The sequence below is a fragment of the Elephantulus edwardii genome, unplaced genomic scaffold, assembly GCF_000299155.1.
Source record: "Elephantulus edwardii isolate Elephantulus edwardi_28Jun2011 unplaced genomic scaffold, EleEdw1.0 scaffold00052, whole genome shotgun sequence".
NCBI classification, from domain to species: Eukaryota; Metazoa; Chordata; class Mammalia; order Macroscelidea; family Macroscelididae; genus Elephantulus; species Elephantulus edwardii.
Window position 1 is genome coordinate 4,038,681 of NW_006399802.1, and position 16,093 is coordinate 4,054,773.

The 16,093-nt window shown below is 50.1% G+C and overlaps 1 protein-coding gene across 1 annotated transcript in view; it reads right to left on the minus strand.

Moving 5' to 3' along the window:
* The window catches only part of CORO2A (coronin, actin binding protein, 2A), a 32,881-nt gene that overhangs the window by 2,017 nt on the left and 14,771 nt on the right, over window positions 1–16,093 (minus strand). The window contains exons 3-11 of the mRNA XM_006886873.1: window positions 11,671–11,787; window positions 8,783–8,932; window positions 7,866–8,045; window positions 7,091–7,207; window positions 4,988–5,092; window positions 3,922–4,018; window positions 1,975–2,087; window positions 1,595–1,685; window positions 122–402 (exon numbers count right to left, since the gene is read on the minus strand). Of these exons, the coding sequence (XP_006886935.1) occupies window positions 122–402; window positions 1,595–1,685; window positions 1,975–2,087; window positions 3,922–4,018; window positions 4,988–5,092; window positions 7,091–7,207; window positions 7,866–8,045; window positions 8,783–8,932; window positions 11,671–11,787 (1,251 nt within the window). The remainder of the gene's footprint in view (window positions 1–121; window positions 403–1,594; window positions 1,686–1,974; window positions 2,088–3,921; window positions 4,019–4,987; window positions 5,093–7,090; window positions 7,208–7,865; window positions 8,046–8,782; window positions 8,933–11,670; window positions 11,788–16,093) is intronic.

A 16,093-nucleotide genomic window follows, 5' to 3' on the forward strand; every position in this document is an offset into this window, starting at 1 on the left:
TCTGTTCACTGTCACCAGGAACGGCTGGGTGGAGCCTGACTCATGGTGACCCACGTGTGTCAGCACAGGACTGTGCAGGCCGTACGACCTCAGCGGATCACCCGCCCCTCGCCCCTTGTACCTCATTCTCTGTCTTTGGTGGGGGACACTCGAAAATGTCAAAGCCATTTGTGAGCCAGGCTTTCTTCTTCTCCTCTATCTTGCTGTGTTCGGGTGGCCACCGCGGCACCTTCTCCTCCAGCAGAGAGGAAGGCCTCCTGCCACTCTCCAGAGCCGGCTTTCCCGCTGGCTCTGCTGACCAGGGGGATGCCGGGGCCACAGAGTTGGAGGGCTGCCTCTCCAGAGGCTGTGGCTGTGGGCTCAGCGGCTCCGCGCCAGGCCTGAGGGACACCAGGAGTGGCCCTAGGAGGGAAGCAAGGGCACTGTGAGGACTGAGTGGCCATAGCAGACCTGCTCTAAAGGGTGAGGGGGACTCACAGAGTTATACAGAGACACAGACACAGCCACTCAGGTACACGAGACCTGTGTCAGAGATACGACCACAGTCAGACAGGCCCCCAAATAGAACGTGGCAATCAGGGCACAAATACCCACAATGCTACCATCCAGATAGCGTAAGTATGATGATGGCTGCCACAAAATGCTTCTAGTTCCTTAAATCTAGCTCCTGATTCTCGCAAGGCCCTGGGAAGCAGGAGAGGAAGGCTCTACTCTCTCAGATGAGGACTTGGGAGGTCCAGAGGGGAGTGAGATTTGTTTAAAACTCTACAAAATGGGAAAGGAAGCAGCAACAGCCAGAGTAAAGAACCAAAGACAAGATGTGAGAAGAATCTGAATCTGGACCCCTACTCTACTAAACCAGAACCAGGGACCTATATAAGCTTGCTGGGGAACTTTGGAGGAGATCCTGTAATTGAAAGGACTGAAAGAGCTTTGTAACCTAAAGCCATGAGGCTGAAGTCTGAAGGGCCTGTGAGAACACTTCAGAAGCTGTCTTGGCTGAGAAATTGCATCTTGTTACTAACTTGAATTGTAACCTGTTAATGTCCCTAATAAATTCCATAACTGGAAAAAAACAATGGGGAGTCCTTTCAGAGATGAAGGAAGTCAGATTAGGAAGGGGAGGAGAGAAGGTATGAAGTCATCCAGGCGGCTGTGGGAGTTGAGATGGGGATGAGTGAGAGGACTGTCCTCCCACTGGGCTGGCCCTCTGGTGGCCAAGGAGGGAGAAGCAGGTCTGGGCAGGCAGAGTGGACAAAGGGCCTGGGCAAGGATTCTCCCTGGTGGGTGTCTCAGGTCAAGAATCAGGCTGGGGACTGGGCATGGGGAGTTTGGCTGAAACAATCCAGTCACACTGCACAGTCCAGAATTTAAAGATATTTCCATTTGGCAATGTCCCCTGAGTCACTAAGGACGTATCTCTCCAGAGGTGCCCTGACCCCTAGGTCATCTCAGCCACCAGGAATTGACTATTTGACTATCTTTGGGGGTCATGAAAGAATAAAATACAGCCCAAAACTCTCCAAGGTGCTGGCCCCCGGGTACTCCACTGCCCTCACCACATTCCCTCAAGGTCTCTCCCTGCCTTCCTCACCTCTGTTGACCCCATTCAGCCATTCCAGGGCGGTCAGAGAAGGCTGGGCCCCAGCTGTTGGGGGGTAGATGTCCTCTTGGTAGGATTCCGACTGCAAGAGAAATCAAGACAGTGAGAGAAGAGGATGGAGTGTCCTTGAGAGCTGGGAGTCAAGTCTTTCCCCCACTTCTGGGCTGAGACGATTGAGACCCAAAGAGCAAAGGGATTGCCCAGCATCACACAACAACTAAAATACAGAGGCAGTAGGGACCTGGGACTCCTGGCTTCTGGTGCCAGCATGAGAAAGGCCTTCCCTTTGGGGAGTGGCCATCAGCCTTCCTGTGGCCGACTCCCAGCACCCCTGGCCCTGCCTCCCTCCCAGACGGCCCCACCACTCTTACCCTCCGGGGCACAATCATGGACACAGGCTCAATGAGGCTTTTGGTTGTAATAAGCTTGTAGAAGCGGAAGATCTCACAGGAGGACACGTCGAGACCTCTCTTTGGCATGACACCTGGGCGCAGATGGCCACGGGGGACAAGAGGTTACAGGCTGGACTGGAGGCCACAAGTGTGAGTGGCAGAACCAGGCTGCACACCTGACCACCAGTCAGACACCACCCTCTGCCCACCTTTCTTCTCTCAACAGTGAACAAATACCCAAGCAGGCTGGGCCCTGTGCCAGGGAAATAGGCTCTGTCCTCATCTTCAAGGATTTAACGTACTTTGGTCCTGTTATCAGGATGGGACAGTCCCGGGGGAAAGACATCATGCTGGGAAAAGTGGAGGGACAGCAAAAAAGAGGACGATTTAGTGAGATGGAACAATGGGCTTTAAGCACAGCAGAGGGCGAAGGACTGGCCAGGGCTCTGTTCCGCCGTAAACAGCGGTCACTGTGATTTGGTGCCGACTCGACGGCACGTAACAACAGCTGGACTTCCAGAGTCGTTTTGCTCCGTGGGTCGCTGGATGCTGCGGAGGTGACCCCTACTCACAATAACCCCAAATGAGTAGAACTGCTTCATAGAATTTGCCCTTCAAATCCACTAGCTGCTTCATGAGACAGAGAGATGTGGCAGTCTGCGTCTGTAAAGATTTATAGCCTTGCAATATCCTACAAGGGCTTGATTCTCACTAAAACCTCATTGCCGTCCAGGTGGAACAAAATCACCGCTGAGCTGGGTTTCTGAGGCTATAAATCGCACAGGAGATTGTCCATCTTCCTCCCTCAGAGGGACTGATTAAGCAGAGTAATTAATTAACCACACTGTTGTTGTGTACCCTCCAGTAAGAAACAACTCATAGCTGACCCTCCAGAGGCTGTAAATTGCACAAGAAGTAACAGCCTATATTCTGCTACAGAGCAGCTGGTGGATTTGAACTGCCTGCCTTTGGGTTGGCAGTGCAACTCCTTATCCACTAAGCCACCAGAGTTCTCTATTAATTACATCGTTGTTGTTACGAGCCATGGAGACAGAACTGGCCCACAGCTGACCCTCCAGTGGGTTTTCAGAATTAGTTAACTGGACGGGAAGAGACTGCTCATCCTTCTCCCGTGGAGCAGCTGGTGGATTTGAAACGCATGCCTTTGAGATTGCAGTGCAGCTTCTTACCACTAGGCCACCAGAGCTCCACAGTAATCAGTCAATGTGATAAAACAAAGTATCTATGAATTATTGAAAAAACCAGTATGATTTGTAAACTTTCAATCCAGTAAAAATAAAGAATAAAAATAGATTTATAGCCTTGGAAGCCCACTGGGGAGTTTGACTCTGATCTACAGCATCGCTGAGTCAGATTCGACTCGATGGCAGTGAGTCACATCAGCACATCGCAAAGTCTTTTTCCTGAGGAGCCACAGAGTGAGTTGAAACCGTGAACCTTGTGGGTTGGCAACTGAGCACTTTGTGTCACTCAGGCTCCTTCTGCTCCGTGGAGCGACTCCATCTCCAGCCCCTCAGCTCCTCTGAGCCAAAAGCACTTAACACACAGTTAAGCAAGGGGGCTGCTCCCTGAAAACCCTCTGGTCAGCCCTTCACATCGCCCTGCTGTGGCTGGGACAGCTCTTCCTTGGGCCTGGAGCCCCTTCATTCTTCTTAATGCTGTACTCCGTTTCCTCTTTCAAAGCCTCAAAGGCTGTCTCCTCCAGGAAGCCTTCCTGACTTTCTCCTTTGTGCTTTAAGACAAAGTTAAGTTTCTTGCACACTTCAATCATAGGCCCACCCACAACTGTAGTCAGAGTGTTGAGGGGCTATCTCCTTCCAGGGAGCATAAGCTTGACTCATTCTTGTCTTTCCCAGTCTGGCACTCAAGCCCTGATCCCAGGTGGCCTTGGGATCCCGCACTCACCGATTCCCTTCTGTGGGAAATAGGAGCGGAATTCCGTCAGGTAGTTCAAGTGAGGCTTTTCTGCGCTCACTTCATAGTAGCGGATGTTCCCATCTCCCTGAGGAGGAAGGTAAGATTTAGAACTGGTTCCACCGGCTTCTCACCCGGCCCCCAGTGTCATGCAGCAGAAACCTGGCTCTCATGGTGAATAGTGGCTGGGTGGCAAACCCACCTCACAAGGAAAACATGAGGAAGCTCAGGACCCCAACCCTAGGTGGGGAGGGGTCCTCATTTTAACATTCTGCTCCCCATCAGTCACCTAAAGCCTACCCAAGGCAGAAAGTTTGGAAAGACAAACCCAACTTCACTTCTATCTAGGAGCCACTTTTAAAGACCAGGCCGGTCTCAGACACAAGTCTCAGGTCTTATCGCTTGGTGGTGTTTCAAAGCAGGGGAGGGGCTGCTCCTGGTGGGCAGTGGCCAGGGGTACCAAATATGAGACAGTCCCATCTGATGATGACCAGTGTGCCCCAAATTCAGGGTGCTCTGCTGAGAAATACTGACTGTCCCTCCTCACTTGGGCTGAAGGAGTATTGTACGGTTGGAGGGATGCTGGGTTCACCACACGGGAAGAGTGACCAGCAAGGGTTGGCATTAGCACAGGCAGGGATTTATCCACTCGAAGGGCATGAAAGTGGAACAGGTGTTAACTGTAGGGCAGCGAAGGTCCCAGCCACAGCTTCACCTTCTGGTTCAACTTCAGGGTCATCACAACCCGGAATGAAGCACATTATGAACCCACATTTCAATTATTTAAAAGAGTCTGTTGGAACAGAAGCTCCTTTCAATGAAGACTTATGTGAGTAGGATAAAAGAACTGTTTCCCCAGCGGGCTTTCTGCCAATCATCCGCATGCCTCCGGTATCCTATGTGAACTCCATGCCCCATGACAGTCACCCCAGAGGGCGTGGGTTGCCCTTGCCTTACTCTAAGGGTCCCAAGGTGCTCTCTGGCACCACAGAAACCCAGCTGGTGGCACGGCCTTCTGCCGTAGGCACAGGGTCACCTCCCACCACACAAGGCTGACCTTCCCCACCACATAGAGCATGCTGGTGTCCACGTCATAGAAGGGAAATAGCACTCCTGAGGAGCCATCCAGGTCTTCCTCGGTGAGAGGCACGGAAAGGTTGTCCTGTGAGGAAATAGGAGACCAGGCAGCCTGGGGTCACTTACGGGACCTTCAACCTGGGTGGGGAATGTGTGCTCTATAAGACAAGGATTCTTGCTGTTTAGGTGAGAGGGTGTGTGTGTGTGTGTGTGTGTGTGTGTGTGTGTGTGTGTGTGTGTGTGTGTGTGAGAGAGAGAGAGAGGCATTTGTGTGTGGAAGACTGAGTTTGTGTGTAAGCGTATATGAGAGAGAGCTTGAGTTTGTGTGTATCTGAGAGACAGTTTGTGTATGTGTGAGAGACACTGGATTCGTGCATGTGTGTGTAGGTGTTAAGAAAGATCGATGGTGTTCTGGTGGCTTTGTGGCAAGAAGCTGCATTGCAATCCCTAAGGCGTGCAGTTCGATTCCACCAGATGCTCCGCTGGAGAAGGCGGGGCAATATTCTCCTGTGCCATTCTAATCCGATTCGATGGCAAACAAGGAAAGAAAAAAAAAAAGGAAAAAGGTTGAATGAGTGTGTCTGAGATTGTGAGGATGGCACAGGACAGGACAGTGTTCAGATCGGTTATTCATAGGGTCATATGAGTTGTACTCAACTCAATGGCACTTAACAACAAACAATAACGAGTATATAAGAAAAAGATGTGTGTGTGTGTGTGTGTGTGTGTGTGTGTGTGTGTAGGAGAGAAAGGCTAAGTGTGAGCGTGTATATAAGCCCGAGTGTGTGTGTGTTTATATGTATGAGAGAGTGGACTGTGTACAGGTGAGGCAGGAGAGGATGTCCCAGGCTCCTGAGGTACAATCTATGGGTTGCTGTCTGATGAATATCTTTTTAAAGACAATGAAATTCTTCTTCATCATCTTCTATTTTGCCATTACCAACAACTTAGTAAATAGACTCCCTCTGTGAATTCTGGTGGCATAAGACGTTGCTGTACTAACGTAGTCCATAAGACGTTGCTGTACTAATGTAACGTGAACCCATGTGTAGCACTGTAGGAGAAAGATGGGCAGTTTCCTCTTGGGGGATTTACAGCTTCCAGAACCCGCTGAAAGGTCAGCTATGAGTTGGTCCCAACTCAACAGCAGTGAGCTTTATGAGAAGCTCCCTCGAAGGAGCAAGAGCTCGACGTGTTAAGAGCGTGTGATGCACAGGCTGCTAACTAAAAGGTCATTCGCTCATTCACTCGGTGCTGTGGAGTTGGAACCAGCTTATCGCTAGTTATTCTGACCTGCCTTCAGGTTTCCGAGAGGCCGTAAATCACACAGATGCAGACTGCCTATCTTCCTCTTTCGGGGCTTCCAGTGGATCCAAACCACCAGAGGGAAACAGCCTTTGGTTCGTAGGGTCACTCACTACAGACTAGAAGGTAGGTAGACTGAATTCATTAGCTGCTCCATGGGGAAAAGATGGCTGTAAATCCTTTTGTTCCAGGGCACTCCATTCCCAGAGCTCTCGGAAACCCAGTGAAAGGTCAGAGCTGACTTGATGGTGGTTCGGTTGGTTTAACCTCCCCCTTCCTATTTCCTCGACTCATTTTACTTCTTTGTTTATGTTAGAAGATGAAGAAGGAGACTCAGAAGGGAGAAGGGATTTACCTCATCTCTGAAACTCCAGCAACAATCAATACTGCTTAGCCTGGCCTTCACCCCACCCCGAGATCCATCTCTCTCTCAATCACACTAAAAGACAAGCTCTTCCGCCCACATCCTCAGTATTTCATTCTTAGTCTTTGCTCTAACTGGTCCCTCTGCCCAGAATGCCTCTCCTTCCCCATTTCCTCCAGTGTCACATTCAGCCCCTTGGCCTCGCCTACACAAGAGCCTCTCAAGACTCCTGGCCAGTCTGGAAAGACAAGATGCACACAGATCTGGGTTCTCTGGTGGGCTGTCAGTGGCTCCCTGTTACTTAGGCCTGGATCCCAGCACCTGGCAGGAGACGTTAAGTAAGAGAAATGAAGGAACAAATGAAGGCATTGAGCACTCAGCTGAGGGGGTGTCGGTACCAGGTGTGAGACTCACCTGGTCCCACAGGGCCATCTGCCGGTTGTTCCACCGGGACGTACCCGTGGACAGCAGCTTCTTCATGTTCCCCAGAAACAGCACCTTGTTAGCCCGGTGGTTCTTGTAGGTGGCTTCCTGGAAAGACATGTGTGGTTGGTGGGAGAGATTGTAGGAGGGGACTCCTGGTAGCAGCTGGGACCCTGGACTCCCTGATACACTGCTATTCTCCTGGGAATGCCTGCCTTCCTCTCCCACCTCTGTCTGGAGAAGCCTTCACTGGCACCACCTCCAGGAAGCCCTCCGTGCACACACAGTCTCTCAACTCCATTTGCGTTGAGAGGTCTTTATCCTGAATTGCAGGAGAGGTAAGCTACTGTCCAGCTCCTTGCTCCCTCTGGAAGAGAGCTGAGCAGCTCCTGTCTACTGTGTGTCCTCCAGTCACTGCTGAAGAGCAGGAAGTGCTGGCCTAGCGTCACAGGGTGGGGAACAGTGGGGGTCCTCAGCGCTCCTGATCCCATGGCCAGGGACACAGCTGAGTTAAACCACAAGTGCTCGAGTCAGACCACGCTCAAGTACCAGTTTTCAATATGATCAAACCACATCATTTCTTTTGGGCCTTGGTTTTCTCATCTGGAAAATGGGATTATTATCCAACCGCTCTGGGAAGCTGAGAGTGTGGAAGAAGATAATGGATGTGAAGGTGGCCCTCAGAACCCTCTCCACCTATACTCCGCCCCTTGTTCCTCTGACCCCTAACCTCTGACCTCACACTGGACGCTGGCCCAGCACTGACCTTGAAAACTGCCCCCGTTCGGGGGTCGAGGATCCGGATCTTGCGGTCTTTACAGGTGGTGGCCAGTAGGCTGCCATTGGTGTTGAAGGACATGGAGAGGATCACGTCCTTGTGACAGTCAATTGTCCTCACGGGGCTCAGGATTGTAGACTCCCTTGTGTCCAGGTTCCAGACCATCACCTGCTCAGCAGAGAGCAGGCTGGGTGGAGTGGTCACCCCCACCCCGGGCCCCACCGCCACACGCCTGCTGGGCTGCGGTGAAACACAGTATCCCCGGGAGGGAGGCTGCAGATGGCAGCCTGGCCAGGAAGCCTCGGGTGGGGTGGCTCTGCAGCTGAAGCTGCCACGTGGTAGGCAGCAAGGGGAAGCTGGGAGTCAGGCTGTCTGGTAGTGGAAGGAAAACACCATCTGCCTTTGAATAGCAAAACATCCATGCTGGGCGAATCCCAGGGGGGCAGCTAATCTAGGGGGTTCAAACTGTTATTAGCAGCAGCTTCGACCACGTACTGATGAACAGGGCTACACTGCACAGCTCCAGGGCACTCCACTCCCACAACCTGGCATGTGAATAATGCCCTGGGAGCTGTGGACAGAAATCACCTGCACAACCAAATGCAGGAACTGCAGATACATCCTGTATAAACCAGTCGGAAAGAGCACTTCTGGTCAGAAGGTGGAAGAGCAGAGCCCCTTGGACTCTCAGTCCCCATTTTTCTTTCAATCAGAAGTCCTTGCTGTGTCTCTGTAACCCCAAGAGATGTGCAATGCGAAGGGAAATTGAGGCTCAGGGAAGACAAGGGACTTGCCCAGGCCATACAGCACACTGGAGATTGAGTTGGGAGATTATCCAAGGGCTTGGGAACAGGGGGACATCTCTGGGCAGAGCCCAGCAGCACACCCGCTCCAGGCAGACTCACCTTGTAGTCGTAGCCAGAGCTGAAGAGGATGTTGGAGGCTGTGGGGTGCCACTCCACCAGGCCCACTCTGCGGGAGTGGGCCACCAGCTCCTTCTTGAAGGTTGTGAGGTTCCTGGACAGCAGTGGCTTTGGGATGTCCCATATCTTAATCTGGCAATGAGATACAGCCCAGGGGGAGGGTTAGGGGGCCACCTTAGACTACTGCCATCCGAAGCACAGAACTGACAGCGTCCAGCAGAAGGGCCAGGGGATCCACTAATGTCCTCCAGACTGAGAAGAGACAGGCATTACACCAAGATTTGCCAAAATTTCTAAATGCGCAGCCTGGTAATCTCTGTCACCCTAAGGATCTAAGTGCTGGGCTATGAGTCTGTCTCCCAAGCTGTATGTTTGAACAAATCTGCCTCTCAGTCCAGGATAGGCCCCAAAGGACAATGGCAGCCCACTCCTTGTGTAAAGGCACAGAGGGGAATTTTTGTGCTGTATCCTCAGGGCACGAGGGAGCCACTTCAGGCTCAGGATTGAGACTGTACAGCAAAAAGCTCTACTCTTTGAATGAGTTGTTGGACTGAACTCCCTGGAAGAAGAAAAGCTTAAGGGCAGAGGACTCAGCTGTATGGAGTCAGTGGTGAGGGCCCAAGAGAACGGCCGTCCAGACTGGTCTCAGGAAGGCTGGGCCGGTGGACCTCAGCTCAGCTCAAAGTTGGAACATCTAGTAATCAGTGCTGTCTGGGGAAAGATGGACTGTCCTGGAGGAGAGTGAGCTCCCCGTCACAGAGGCATACAAGTGGAGGCACTGCAGAGGATGCTGCAGAAGAAAATGGGGCCCAGGATGGTGCTGGCTTGACCTTCCTCACTGTCTGACAGGGTTCTTTGACCTCAACATAATTATACGCACCCCTTTTTAGAAATATACAAGTTTTTAAAGTAGGTGTTTTTTTTAATTCAATTTGGCTAATATTTATTACCTGGTTGCCTTGTATTTAGAGTCAGGAAGCTAGTCCCACAACAACAGTAGCTGGCTCAAGATACACCAGTATCAGGAGGACAGTGACTGCACAGAACCGGGCCTGGGCTGGAGTGCATCTGGGAGGTGTAGAAACCATCCCCAACATTGTGGGAGCAAAGACTATCCACTCCCTGGAGCCGGACTGCCACTCCTCCCCGACACATCCCAGGGGACGAGGAGGAGACAGCTGAGCACTGCTAAGCTGTAGAGCCGTTCCTCCATGACGAGTCCCAGGGGATAAGAAGGAACAAGGGCCTGGATGTACTCTGGGGTACTGCTGGGAACAGAGGACATTGCTATTCCCAACAACATATCCACTCACGGTGCCCCAGAGGTGGCTGGGATTGGATGGCTGAGAACTACAGAGCCAGACATGGCTTTAACAGAGCTTTAAGGGAGCCTTCAAAGCAAGCTTGAAAGCACTATGCCAGCAATGGGGAGAGTGTCAGGGGTCTGATACCCTGTTAGAAGCTGCAAACTAACAGAAGACAAGGCCAATTTTCACGGGGTCTGACTGCACATTTGGTGAAACTATCTTGGCAAGCATTATCCTTTGTGTTCCTCAGCATGTCCCAGATAGAAATTGACACGAACCTTCCTAGAATCTTGTGCCTGCTTCTCCTGATGACCTGCTCTACTTCTTTTGATCACAAAGTGAAGGGTCTGCAATACAGTCAACGTATTTCCCTTTTTGCCTTGGTTACCAGGCAGCTCAGAGCTAAACCCGGAGTTCAGCAGCTGCAACCTTCCATAGCCTGTGTTTCTGATGTTATTTCCTGATCTCCCTCCATCTGTGGCTCTTGCTCTTAGAAGTGTATATAGCTCACTGGAAAGAGATTGAGTCCTGGATTCAGAGGAATCTCAATCTCGTGCCACGTTTTGCTCACAGCTGTGTAGTCAGGGGCAAATCACTGCACTTCTCTGATCCCTGGCTTCTCCGGCAGGAAATGAACCTATCTTGTGGGGTTGAGGGATATGTGGTATATATGATAGGTCAGGAAGCCACCAGGCTCACCATAAATGGTAACTATGACTTTTCTTTTGTTCTTATTTTAATCACTGATCACTCATGTGTCTTTTGTTTTAAGCCACGTCCCCTGTGCTTTACAAGTAGACACAAAAGAAATGGTAAATAAATAACACCCAAGTACTGTGGAGACAGGGACAGCATCATTGGTGGAGAGCAGAAGCTCAAAATTATAGGTGGAACTGAAGCTTTGGGGGTGCTTTGGTGCCTTTATTAATAAAAAGCTCCACCCCCATCTTTCTCATTGTAAGGTTAAGTGGTCTGTTATTTTTCTGGCTACAATAAAAATATCCCTCACAACACTTTGTAGTTTGCCCAAATAGTGGAGTTTCCCACTGGAATATGAGTCTCACTGGGTCTTCATGAGATACTGTTTGTTGTTACATGCCATGCAGTCAGAACCACCTCATAGCAGACCCTCCAGCAGGTTTCCTGAGGTAGTTAATCGCACAGGACAAGACTGGCCATCTTCCTCCCTTTGAACTGTCTGCCTTTGGGTTGGCAGCACAATTCCTTATCGCTCAGCCACCACCACAGCTCTTTCAAGAGATATGTGGGAATGACTTAGGAGAGTAACTCATGAGATAGGTGGGCCCTTTTTCTAGGTGGAGAAACTGCGGTCCCTAGAGAAGAGGTTTCCCCAAGTCTTACAGGATCCAGAATCCGTAACTCTTCCTCCTCAACCTACTTATTAAACACTCCCACGGTGAGCTCACCTCACCTCACCTCACCTCAGCCATGAAGGAGTCGGGGAGCAACCAAGCTGAGCACAGGTGCCCCAGCCCCCAACCACCCCATCTCACTCTTCAGTTACAAGACCGAATTCCTGAGTTGCTCGATGCTGGCACTCACCGTGGCATCTTCAGAACAGGAGGCAATCTGGAAGTCATTGAAAGGATTCCACTTGATGTCTAAGACGTTTCCTCTATGTCCACAGACCTTGGGGTAGTGAGGGTCCAATTTTCCTGTCTGCAAAACAGTGTCCAGGATGGTTAGAGAAGGAAGGGGAGTAATCATAAAATTAACAGGAAAATGTAAGGGACAGAACTCGCTGTGACTCTTGGCCCTGCCATGATGTTCTGTGTGATCCTGGAGTATATTGCTCCATGCCTCTACACCTCAATGTCATCCTCAGTAACTTGGAGGCAATTGCCACAGGAGTGCTGTGAGGATCACAGGACAGGGGATCTGGAAAGGCTCTAGCACAGAGTCTGCTACAGAGTAAAAAAACCCATGACGTTGTGTCAATGACAACTCGTATTGCCCCCATATGCAGAGTAGAACTTCCCAGAAGGTTTCCAAGTTTGTAAATCTTTACTGAAACAGGTGACCTCATCTTTATTCCCAGAATGCTTCATTTTATCCCTAAGAGTGGTTGATGGCTTTGAACTACTGACCTTTCTGTTGGTAGCCATTTGCTTAACTAATGCATCACTTTGTGGTGGTTGTTTGGTGCTATCGAGTAAGACTCGTAGTGACCCTACGAACAGCTGACCTGAACCCTGTCCTATCCCGTGCCAACCTCACCATCTCTGACACACTCAAGCCCACTGCTGCAGTGACTGTCAAGTCACCTGGCTGAGGGTCTTCCTCTCTTTCACCACCTTTTGGGCTTTTTAAAAACCAAACCCTTCGGTGTCAAGTTGATTCACAGAGACCTTATGAAATGGAAACTCGTTGCCGTCAAGTCTGAGCCAGCTCAGAGCTGACCTGCTTGTGGATTTGCACATCACATGGGAGGAGACTGTCCATCTTTTCCTCACAGAGCACCTAGTGGATTCAAACCACTGACCTTTTGGTTAGGAACCCAACATGTAACACATTAAACTTCCAGGGCCCCTTAGAGTTACCATATGACCAAACAAGTCCACTCTTAAGCATATTCCCAAAGAGAAATGAAACCCATGTTCACACAAAACCTTTGAATGTTCATTACATCAATATTCATGATACCTGAGAAGTGGGAACAATGCATTTACCCACAGATGAATGGATAAATGAAATGGTTGCTGAACTGTAGGCGACTCAATGCCACAGAATGACGAGAACAACAACCACAATAGATAATTGTGGTTGTTGTTGTGTACCATCTAGTTGGAACTGATCCATAGCTGACCCTCTGGTGGGTTTTCACTTGCAGGTTTTTAGAGGCAGTTAATCATACGGGAGGAGATCGCCATCCTTTTTCTGCAGAGCAGCTGGTGAATTTGAACTGTGTGCCTTCAGTACTGCAGTGCAGTTTCTTACCACTAGGCCACCAGAGCTCCCTAAGGGAACACTGTTGTTATTAGGTGCCATCAACTCTATGAACAACAGATCTTAACCCTGTCCTATCTTGTGTTATCTTCACACTTCTTCACACACTGGAACTCACTGCAGCAGTCACTGTGTCAATCCACATGGTCAAGCCAGCACTTGTTATGCTTCTGAGCACTGGACAATGCATAAGGATAACTGATGCCTTTGAGTTGCGGTGTTAAGGAGTACTGAATATTCCATGGATGCCAAAGGAACTAGAAATTTCTTGGGAAAAGTGCAGCTGGAGCGCTCCTTGGTGAAGCTTTCTCTCTCATACTTTGGACAAGTTGCTAGAAGATGATATTCCTTGGAAAGGGACATCATGAGAGGACAGGTGGAGGGTCAGCAAAAGAGAGGCAGATCCCCGGTGAGAAGGACCGACACAGTGACTGCAGACATGGATTCAAGTGTGTCAGAGATGAGGAGGCTGCCATAGGGTAGGGCAGGGTTCAGAGCTGTTGTTCAGAGTCCCTAGGAGTCATACTCAGCTTGATGGCACCTGACAACAACTTTAAATCTGCATATTAATACTGAGAAAATAAAAAAGAATGAAATGTACCAAAATGTTATAACCACAGTTTATCCAAAGTAAATAAATGGGAAACTTTTATCTTTCATAGGTTTTAGGTTTTTAAAATTACACTTCCTAAGCTTGCTAAAGGGAGCTTCGATGGTTTAGTAAGGGGTTATGCTGCAAACCCAAAGTCAAGTGGTTCAAATCCATCACCTGTTCCATGGAAGAAAGCTGGGCAGTCTCCTCCCCCACTGGAGGGAGGGTCACCTATGAGTGGGTTCTGACTCAATGATATGTAATAACCACCTTTCTGTAGGAAGCACTGGTGGCTCCCTCTAGTGGTAAGGAGTTGCTCTGCCAACCCTTACACTGGGTGGTTCAAATCCACTAGTTGCCTTGAGGGAGAAAGGTAAGCAATCTCTTCCCACTCTCTGAAAAGATACTGCTAGCTGTGAGTAGATTCCAGACTCCAGTAAGAGAATTCTGAAACTGTATATAAAAATGTATGTATTATGCAATATGGTAGTTAAAACTTCAGACTTTTTGAAAAGATGGGGTTTTCTAGGATTGACCAAAAATGTGTAATAAAACTGCAGAACTTCAAGTGCTCTTAGAGACCAGAGTGCACATCTGTGCTCGCTTTCCTGCACCTGTGGCAGGTATTACTAATGGATTCCAGCACTCTCACTGAGCTCTCACTTGGGGAATCCCACACTAGAGAAAGGATTCCCCCAGGGCTGCTGGGAATAAGAGGGGCAGAGGTGGACCTGAGCTCAGGTTTCTGGCCTCCCAAGTTGGGAGTGTACTGGGATTGTTTGTGTTGTTGTGTACCATCGAGTTGGAATCAACCCATACCTGACTGTCCCATGAGTTTTCAGACAGAGTTAATCACATGAGAGGAGACTGCCCATACTTCTCCAGAGGAGGAGCTGGTGGATTCCAACCTGTGCCTTCAGGATTACACTGCAGCATCTTGCCACCAGGCCACCAGAGTTCCCTGTACTGCTCTTGTCTGTGCTTGTTGTTGTTGTTATGTGCCATCAAGTCACCTGTTACTCACAGGAACCCTATGGACATTAGCTCTGAAACCTGCCCTATCCTGGGAGTGATACTATCTCTCAATCAGTGCTTTGCCTACCTTCCTGATAGTCCCTTCTCTTGGATCTCTTCCTGGGTCAAAGGGCATGAGCAATAATGGGGCTTTTGGTATAAGCCACTCAACTTCTGAGGCCTTTATCTCTGTACCCTGGCCCAGGGCCATGCCCTAGTTTCTGCTCTGAGGAAGAGCTGATTGTCAGACTGACCTTGAGCTCTTGGGGCAGGGGGCAGTGGCAGATGGCCGGGGAGCCACATTCTGACCCATACCTCCTGCCTCCTACCCCCCACCTCCCAGCTCTCTGAAGCCAGAGACACTGGAATGACGCTTCAGGGTCAGGCAAGGCTTGGATGAGCTGCTGCTCCAGAGCTGAGCCTGGGCTAGAGTTCCTTCCAGGTCTTTCAGGAGCAGAAGCACCATCCACAGACAGCACTTCTTCCTTCTCAGTGGACAAGGAATGGAGGGTCCTCTAGGGGCTGGCTGATTGCCTTTTGCCTAAAAGAGTTTTATGCTGAGGACTGGCATTAGCAGACATTAGCCACTCCGATGGCCATTGACTGAGCCACTAAAAGCCCTGTCAGGGCAGTACATTTATAATCAGGAGGCCATTTCCAGCTGTCAGCCCATTGCTCCAGCAGCCAGCAGGGACAGACCCCTCTGATTTATAGGGATACAGGCTCTAAATACACCTGCTTCCTCACAGACTCACCCAGGGCTCTCCCTGGCTTGGGTGCTGGAGCCGAGCTCCTTTGTCTGGAGAATCAGAAACTCCTACCTCCTGGGGGCCGCTGTGGGCAGAGGGGGTGCGCCAGGCTGACATCCCAGAGGGGTGGGATGCTCCAGGGGGCGGCCCTTAGCAGCAAGAGGAGAGAGGCTGTCAGGCCACAGTCATGACCCTACATTAGCCATAATTGTTTGGTGCTATTGAATCAGTTCTGACTCACAGCAACCCTATAGTCAACAGAAGCAAACATTGCCCAGTCCTGCACCCTCCTCGAGATTGTTGCTATGTTTGAGCCCACTGCTGCAGCGACTGCTCGATCCATCTCAATGAGGGGCTTCCTCTTCTTCACCGCCTGTCTACATTACCAAGCATAATTTAACTCATTGCTGACAAATTGGAATCGGCTCACAGCCAACCCTCCATTGGGTTTCCAAGGCTGTTAACTGCATGGGAGGAAACAGACCATCTTTCTTCCTCAGAGTAGCTGGTGGATTTGAACTGCCAGTGAGGCCTGGCCTTTAGGTCAGCAGTGTGACTTCCTAGCGACTGTTGTTAGTGTATGCTGTCAAGTTAGAAACCCCTCATGGATGACTCTCCATCAGGGTTTGTTGTTGCTGTTTTTTTTTTAATTTAAAAAAACTTT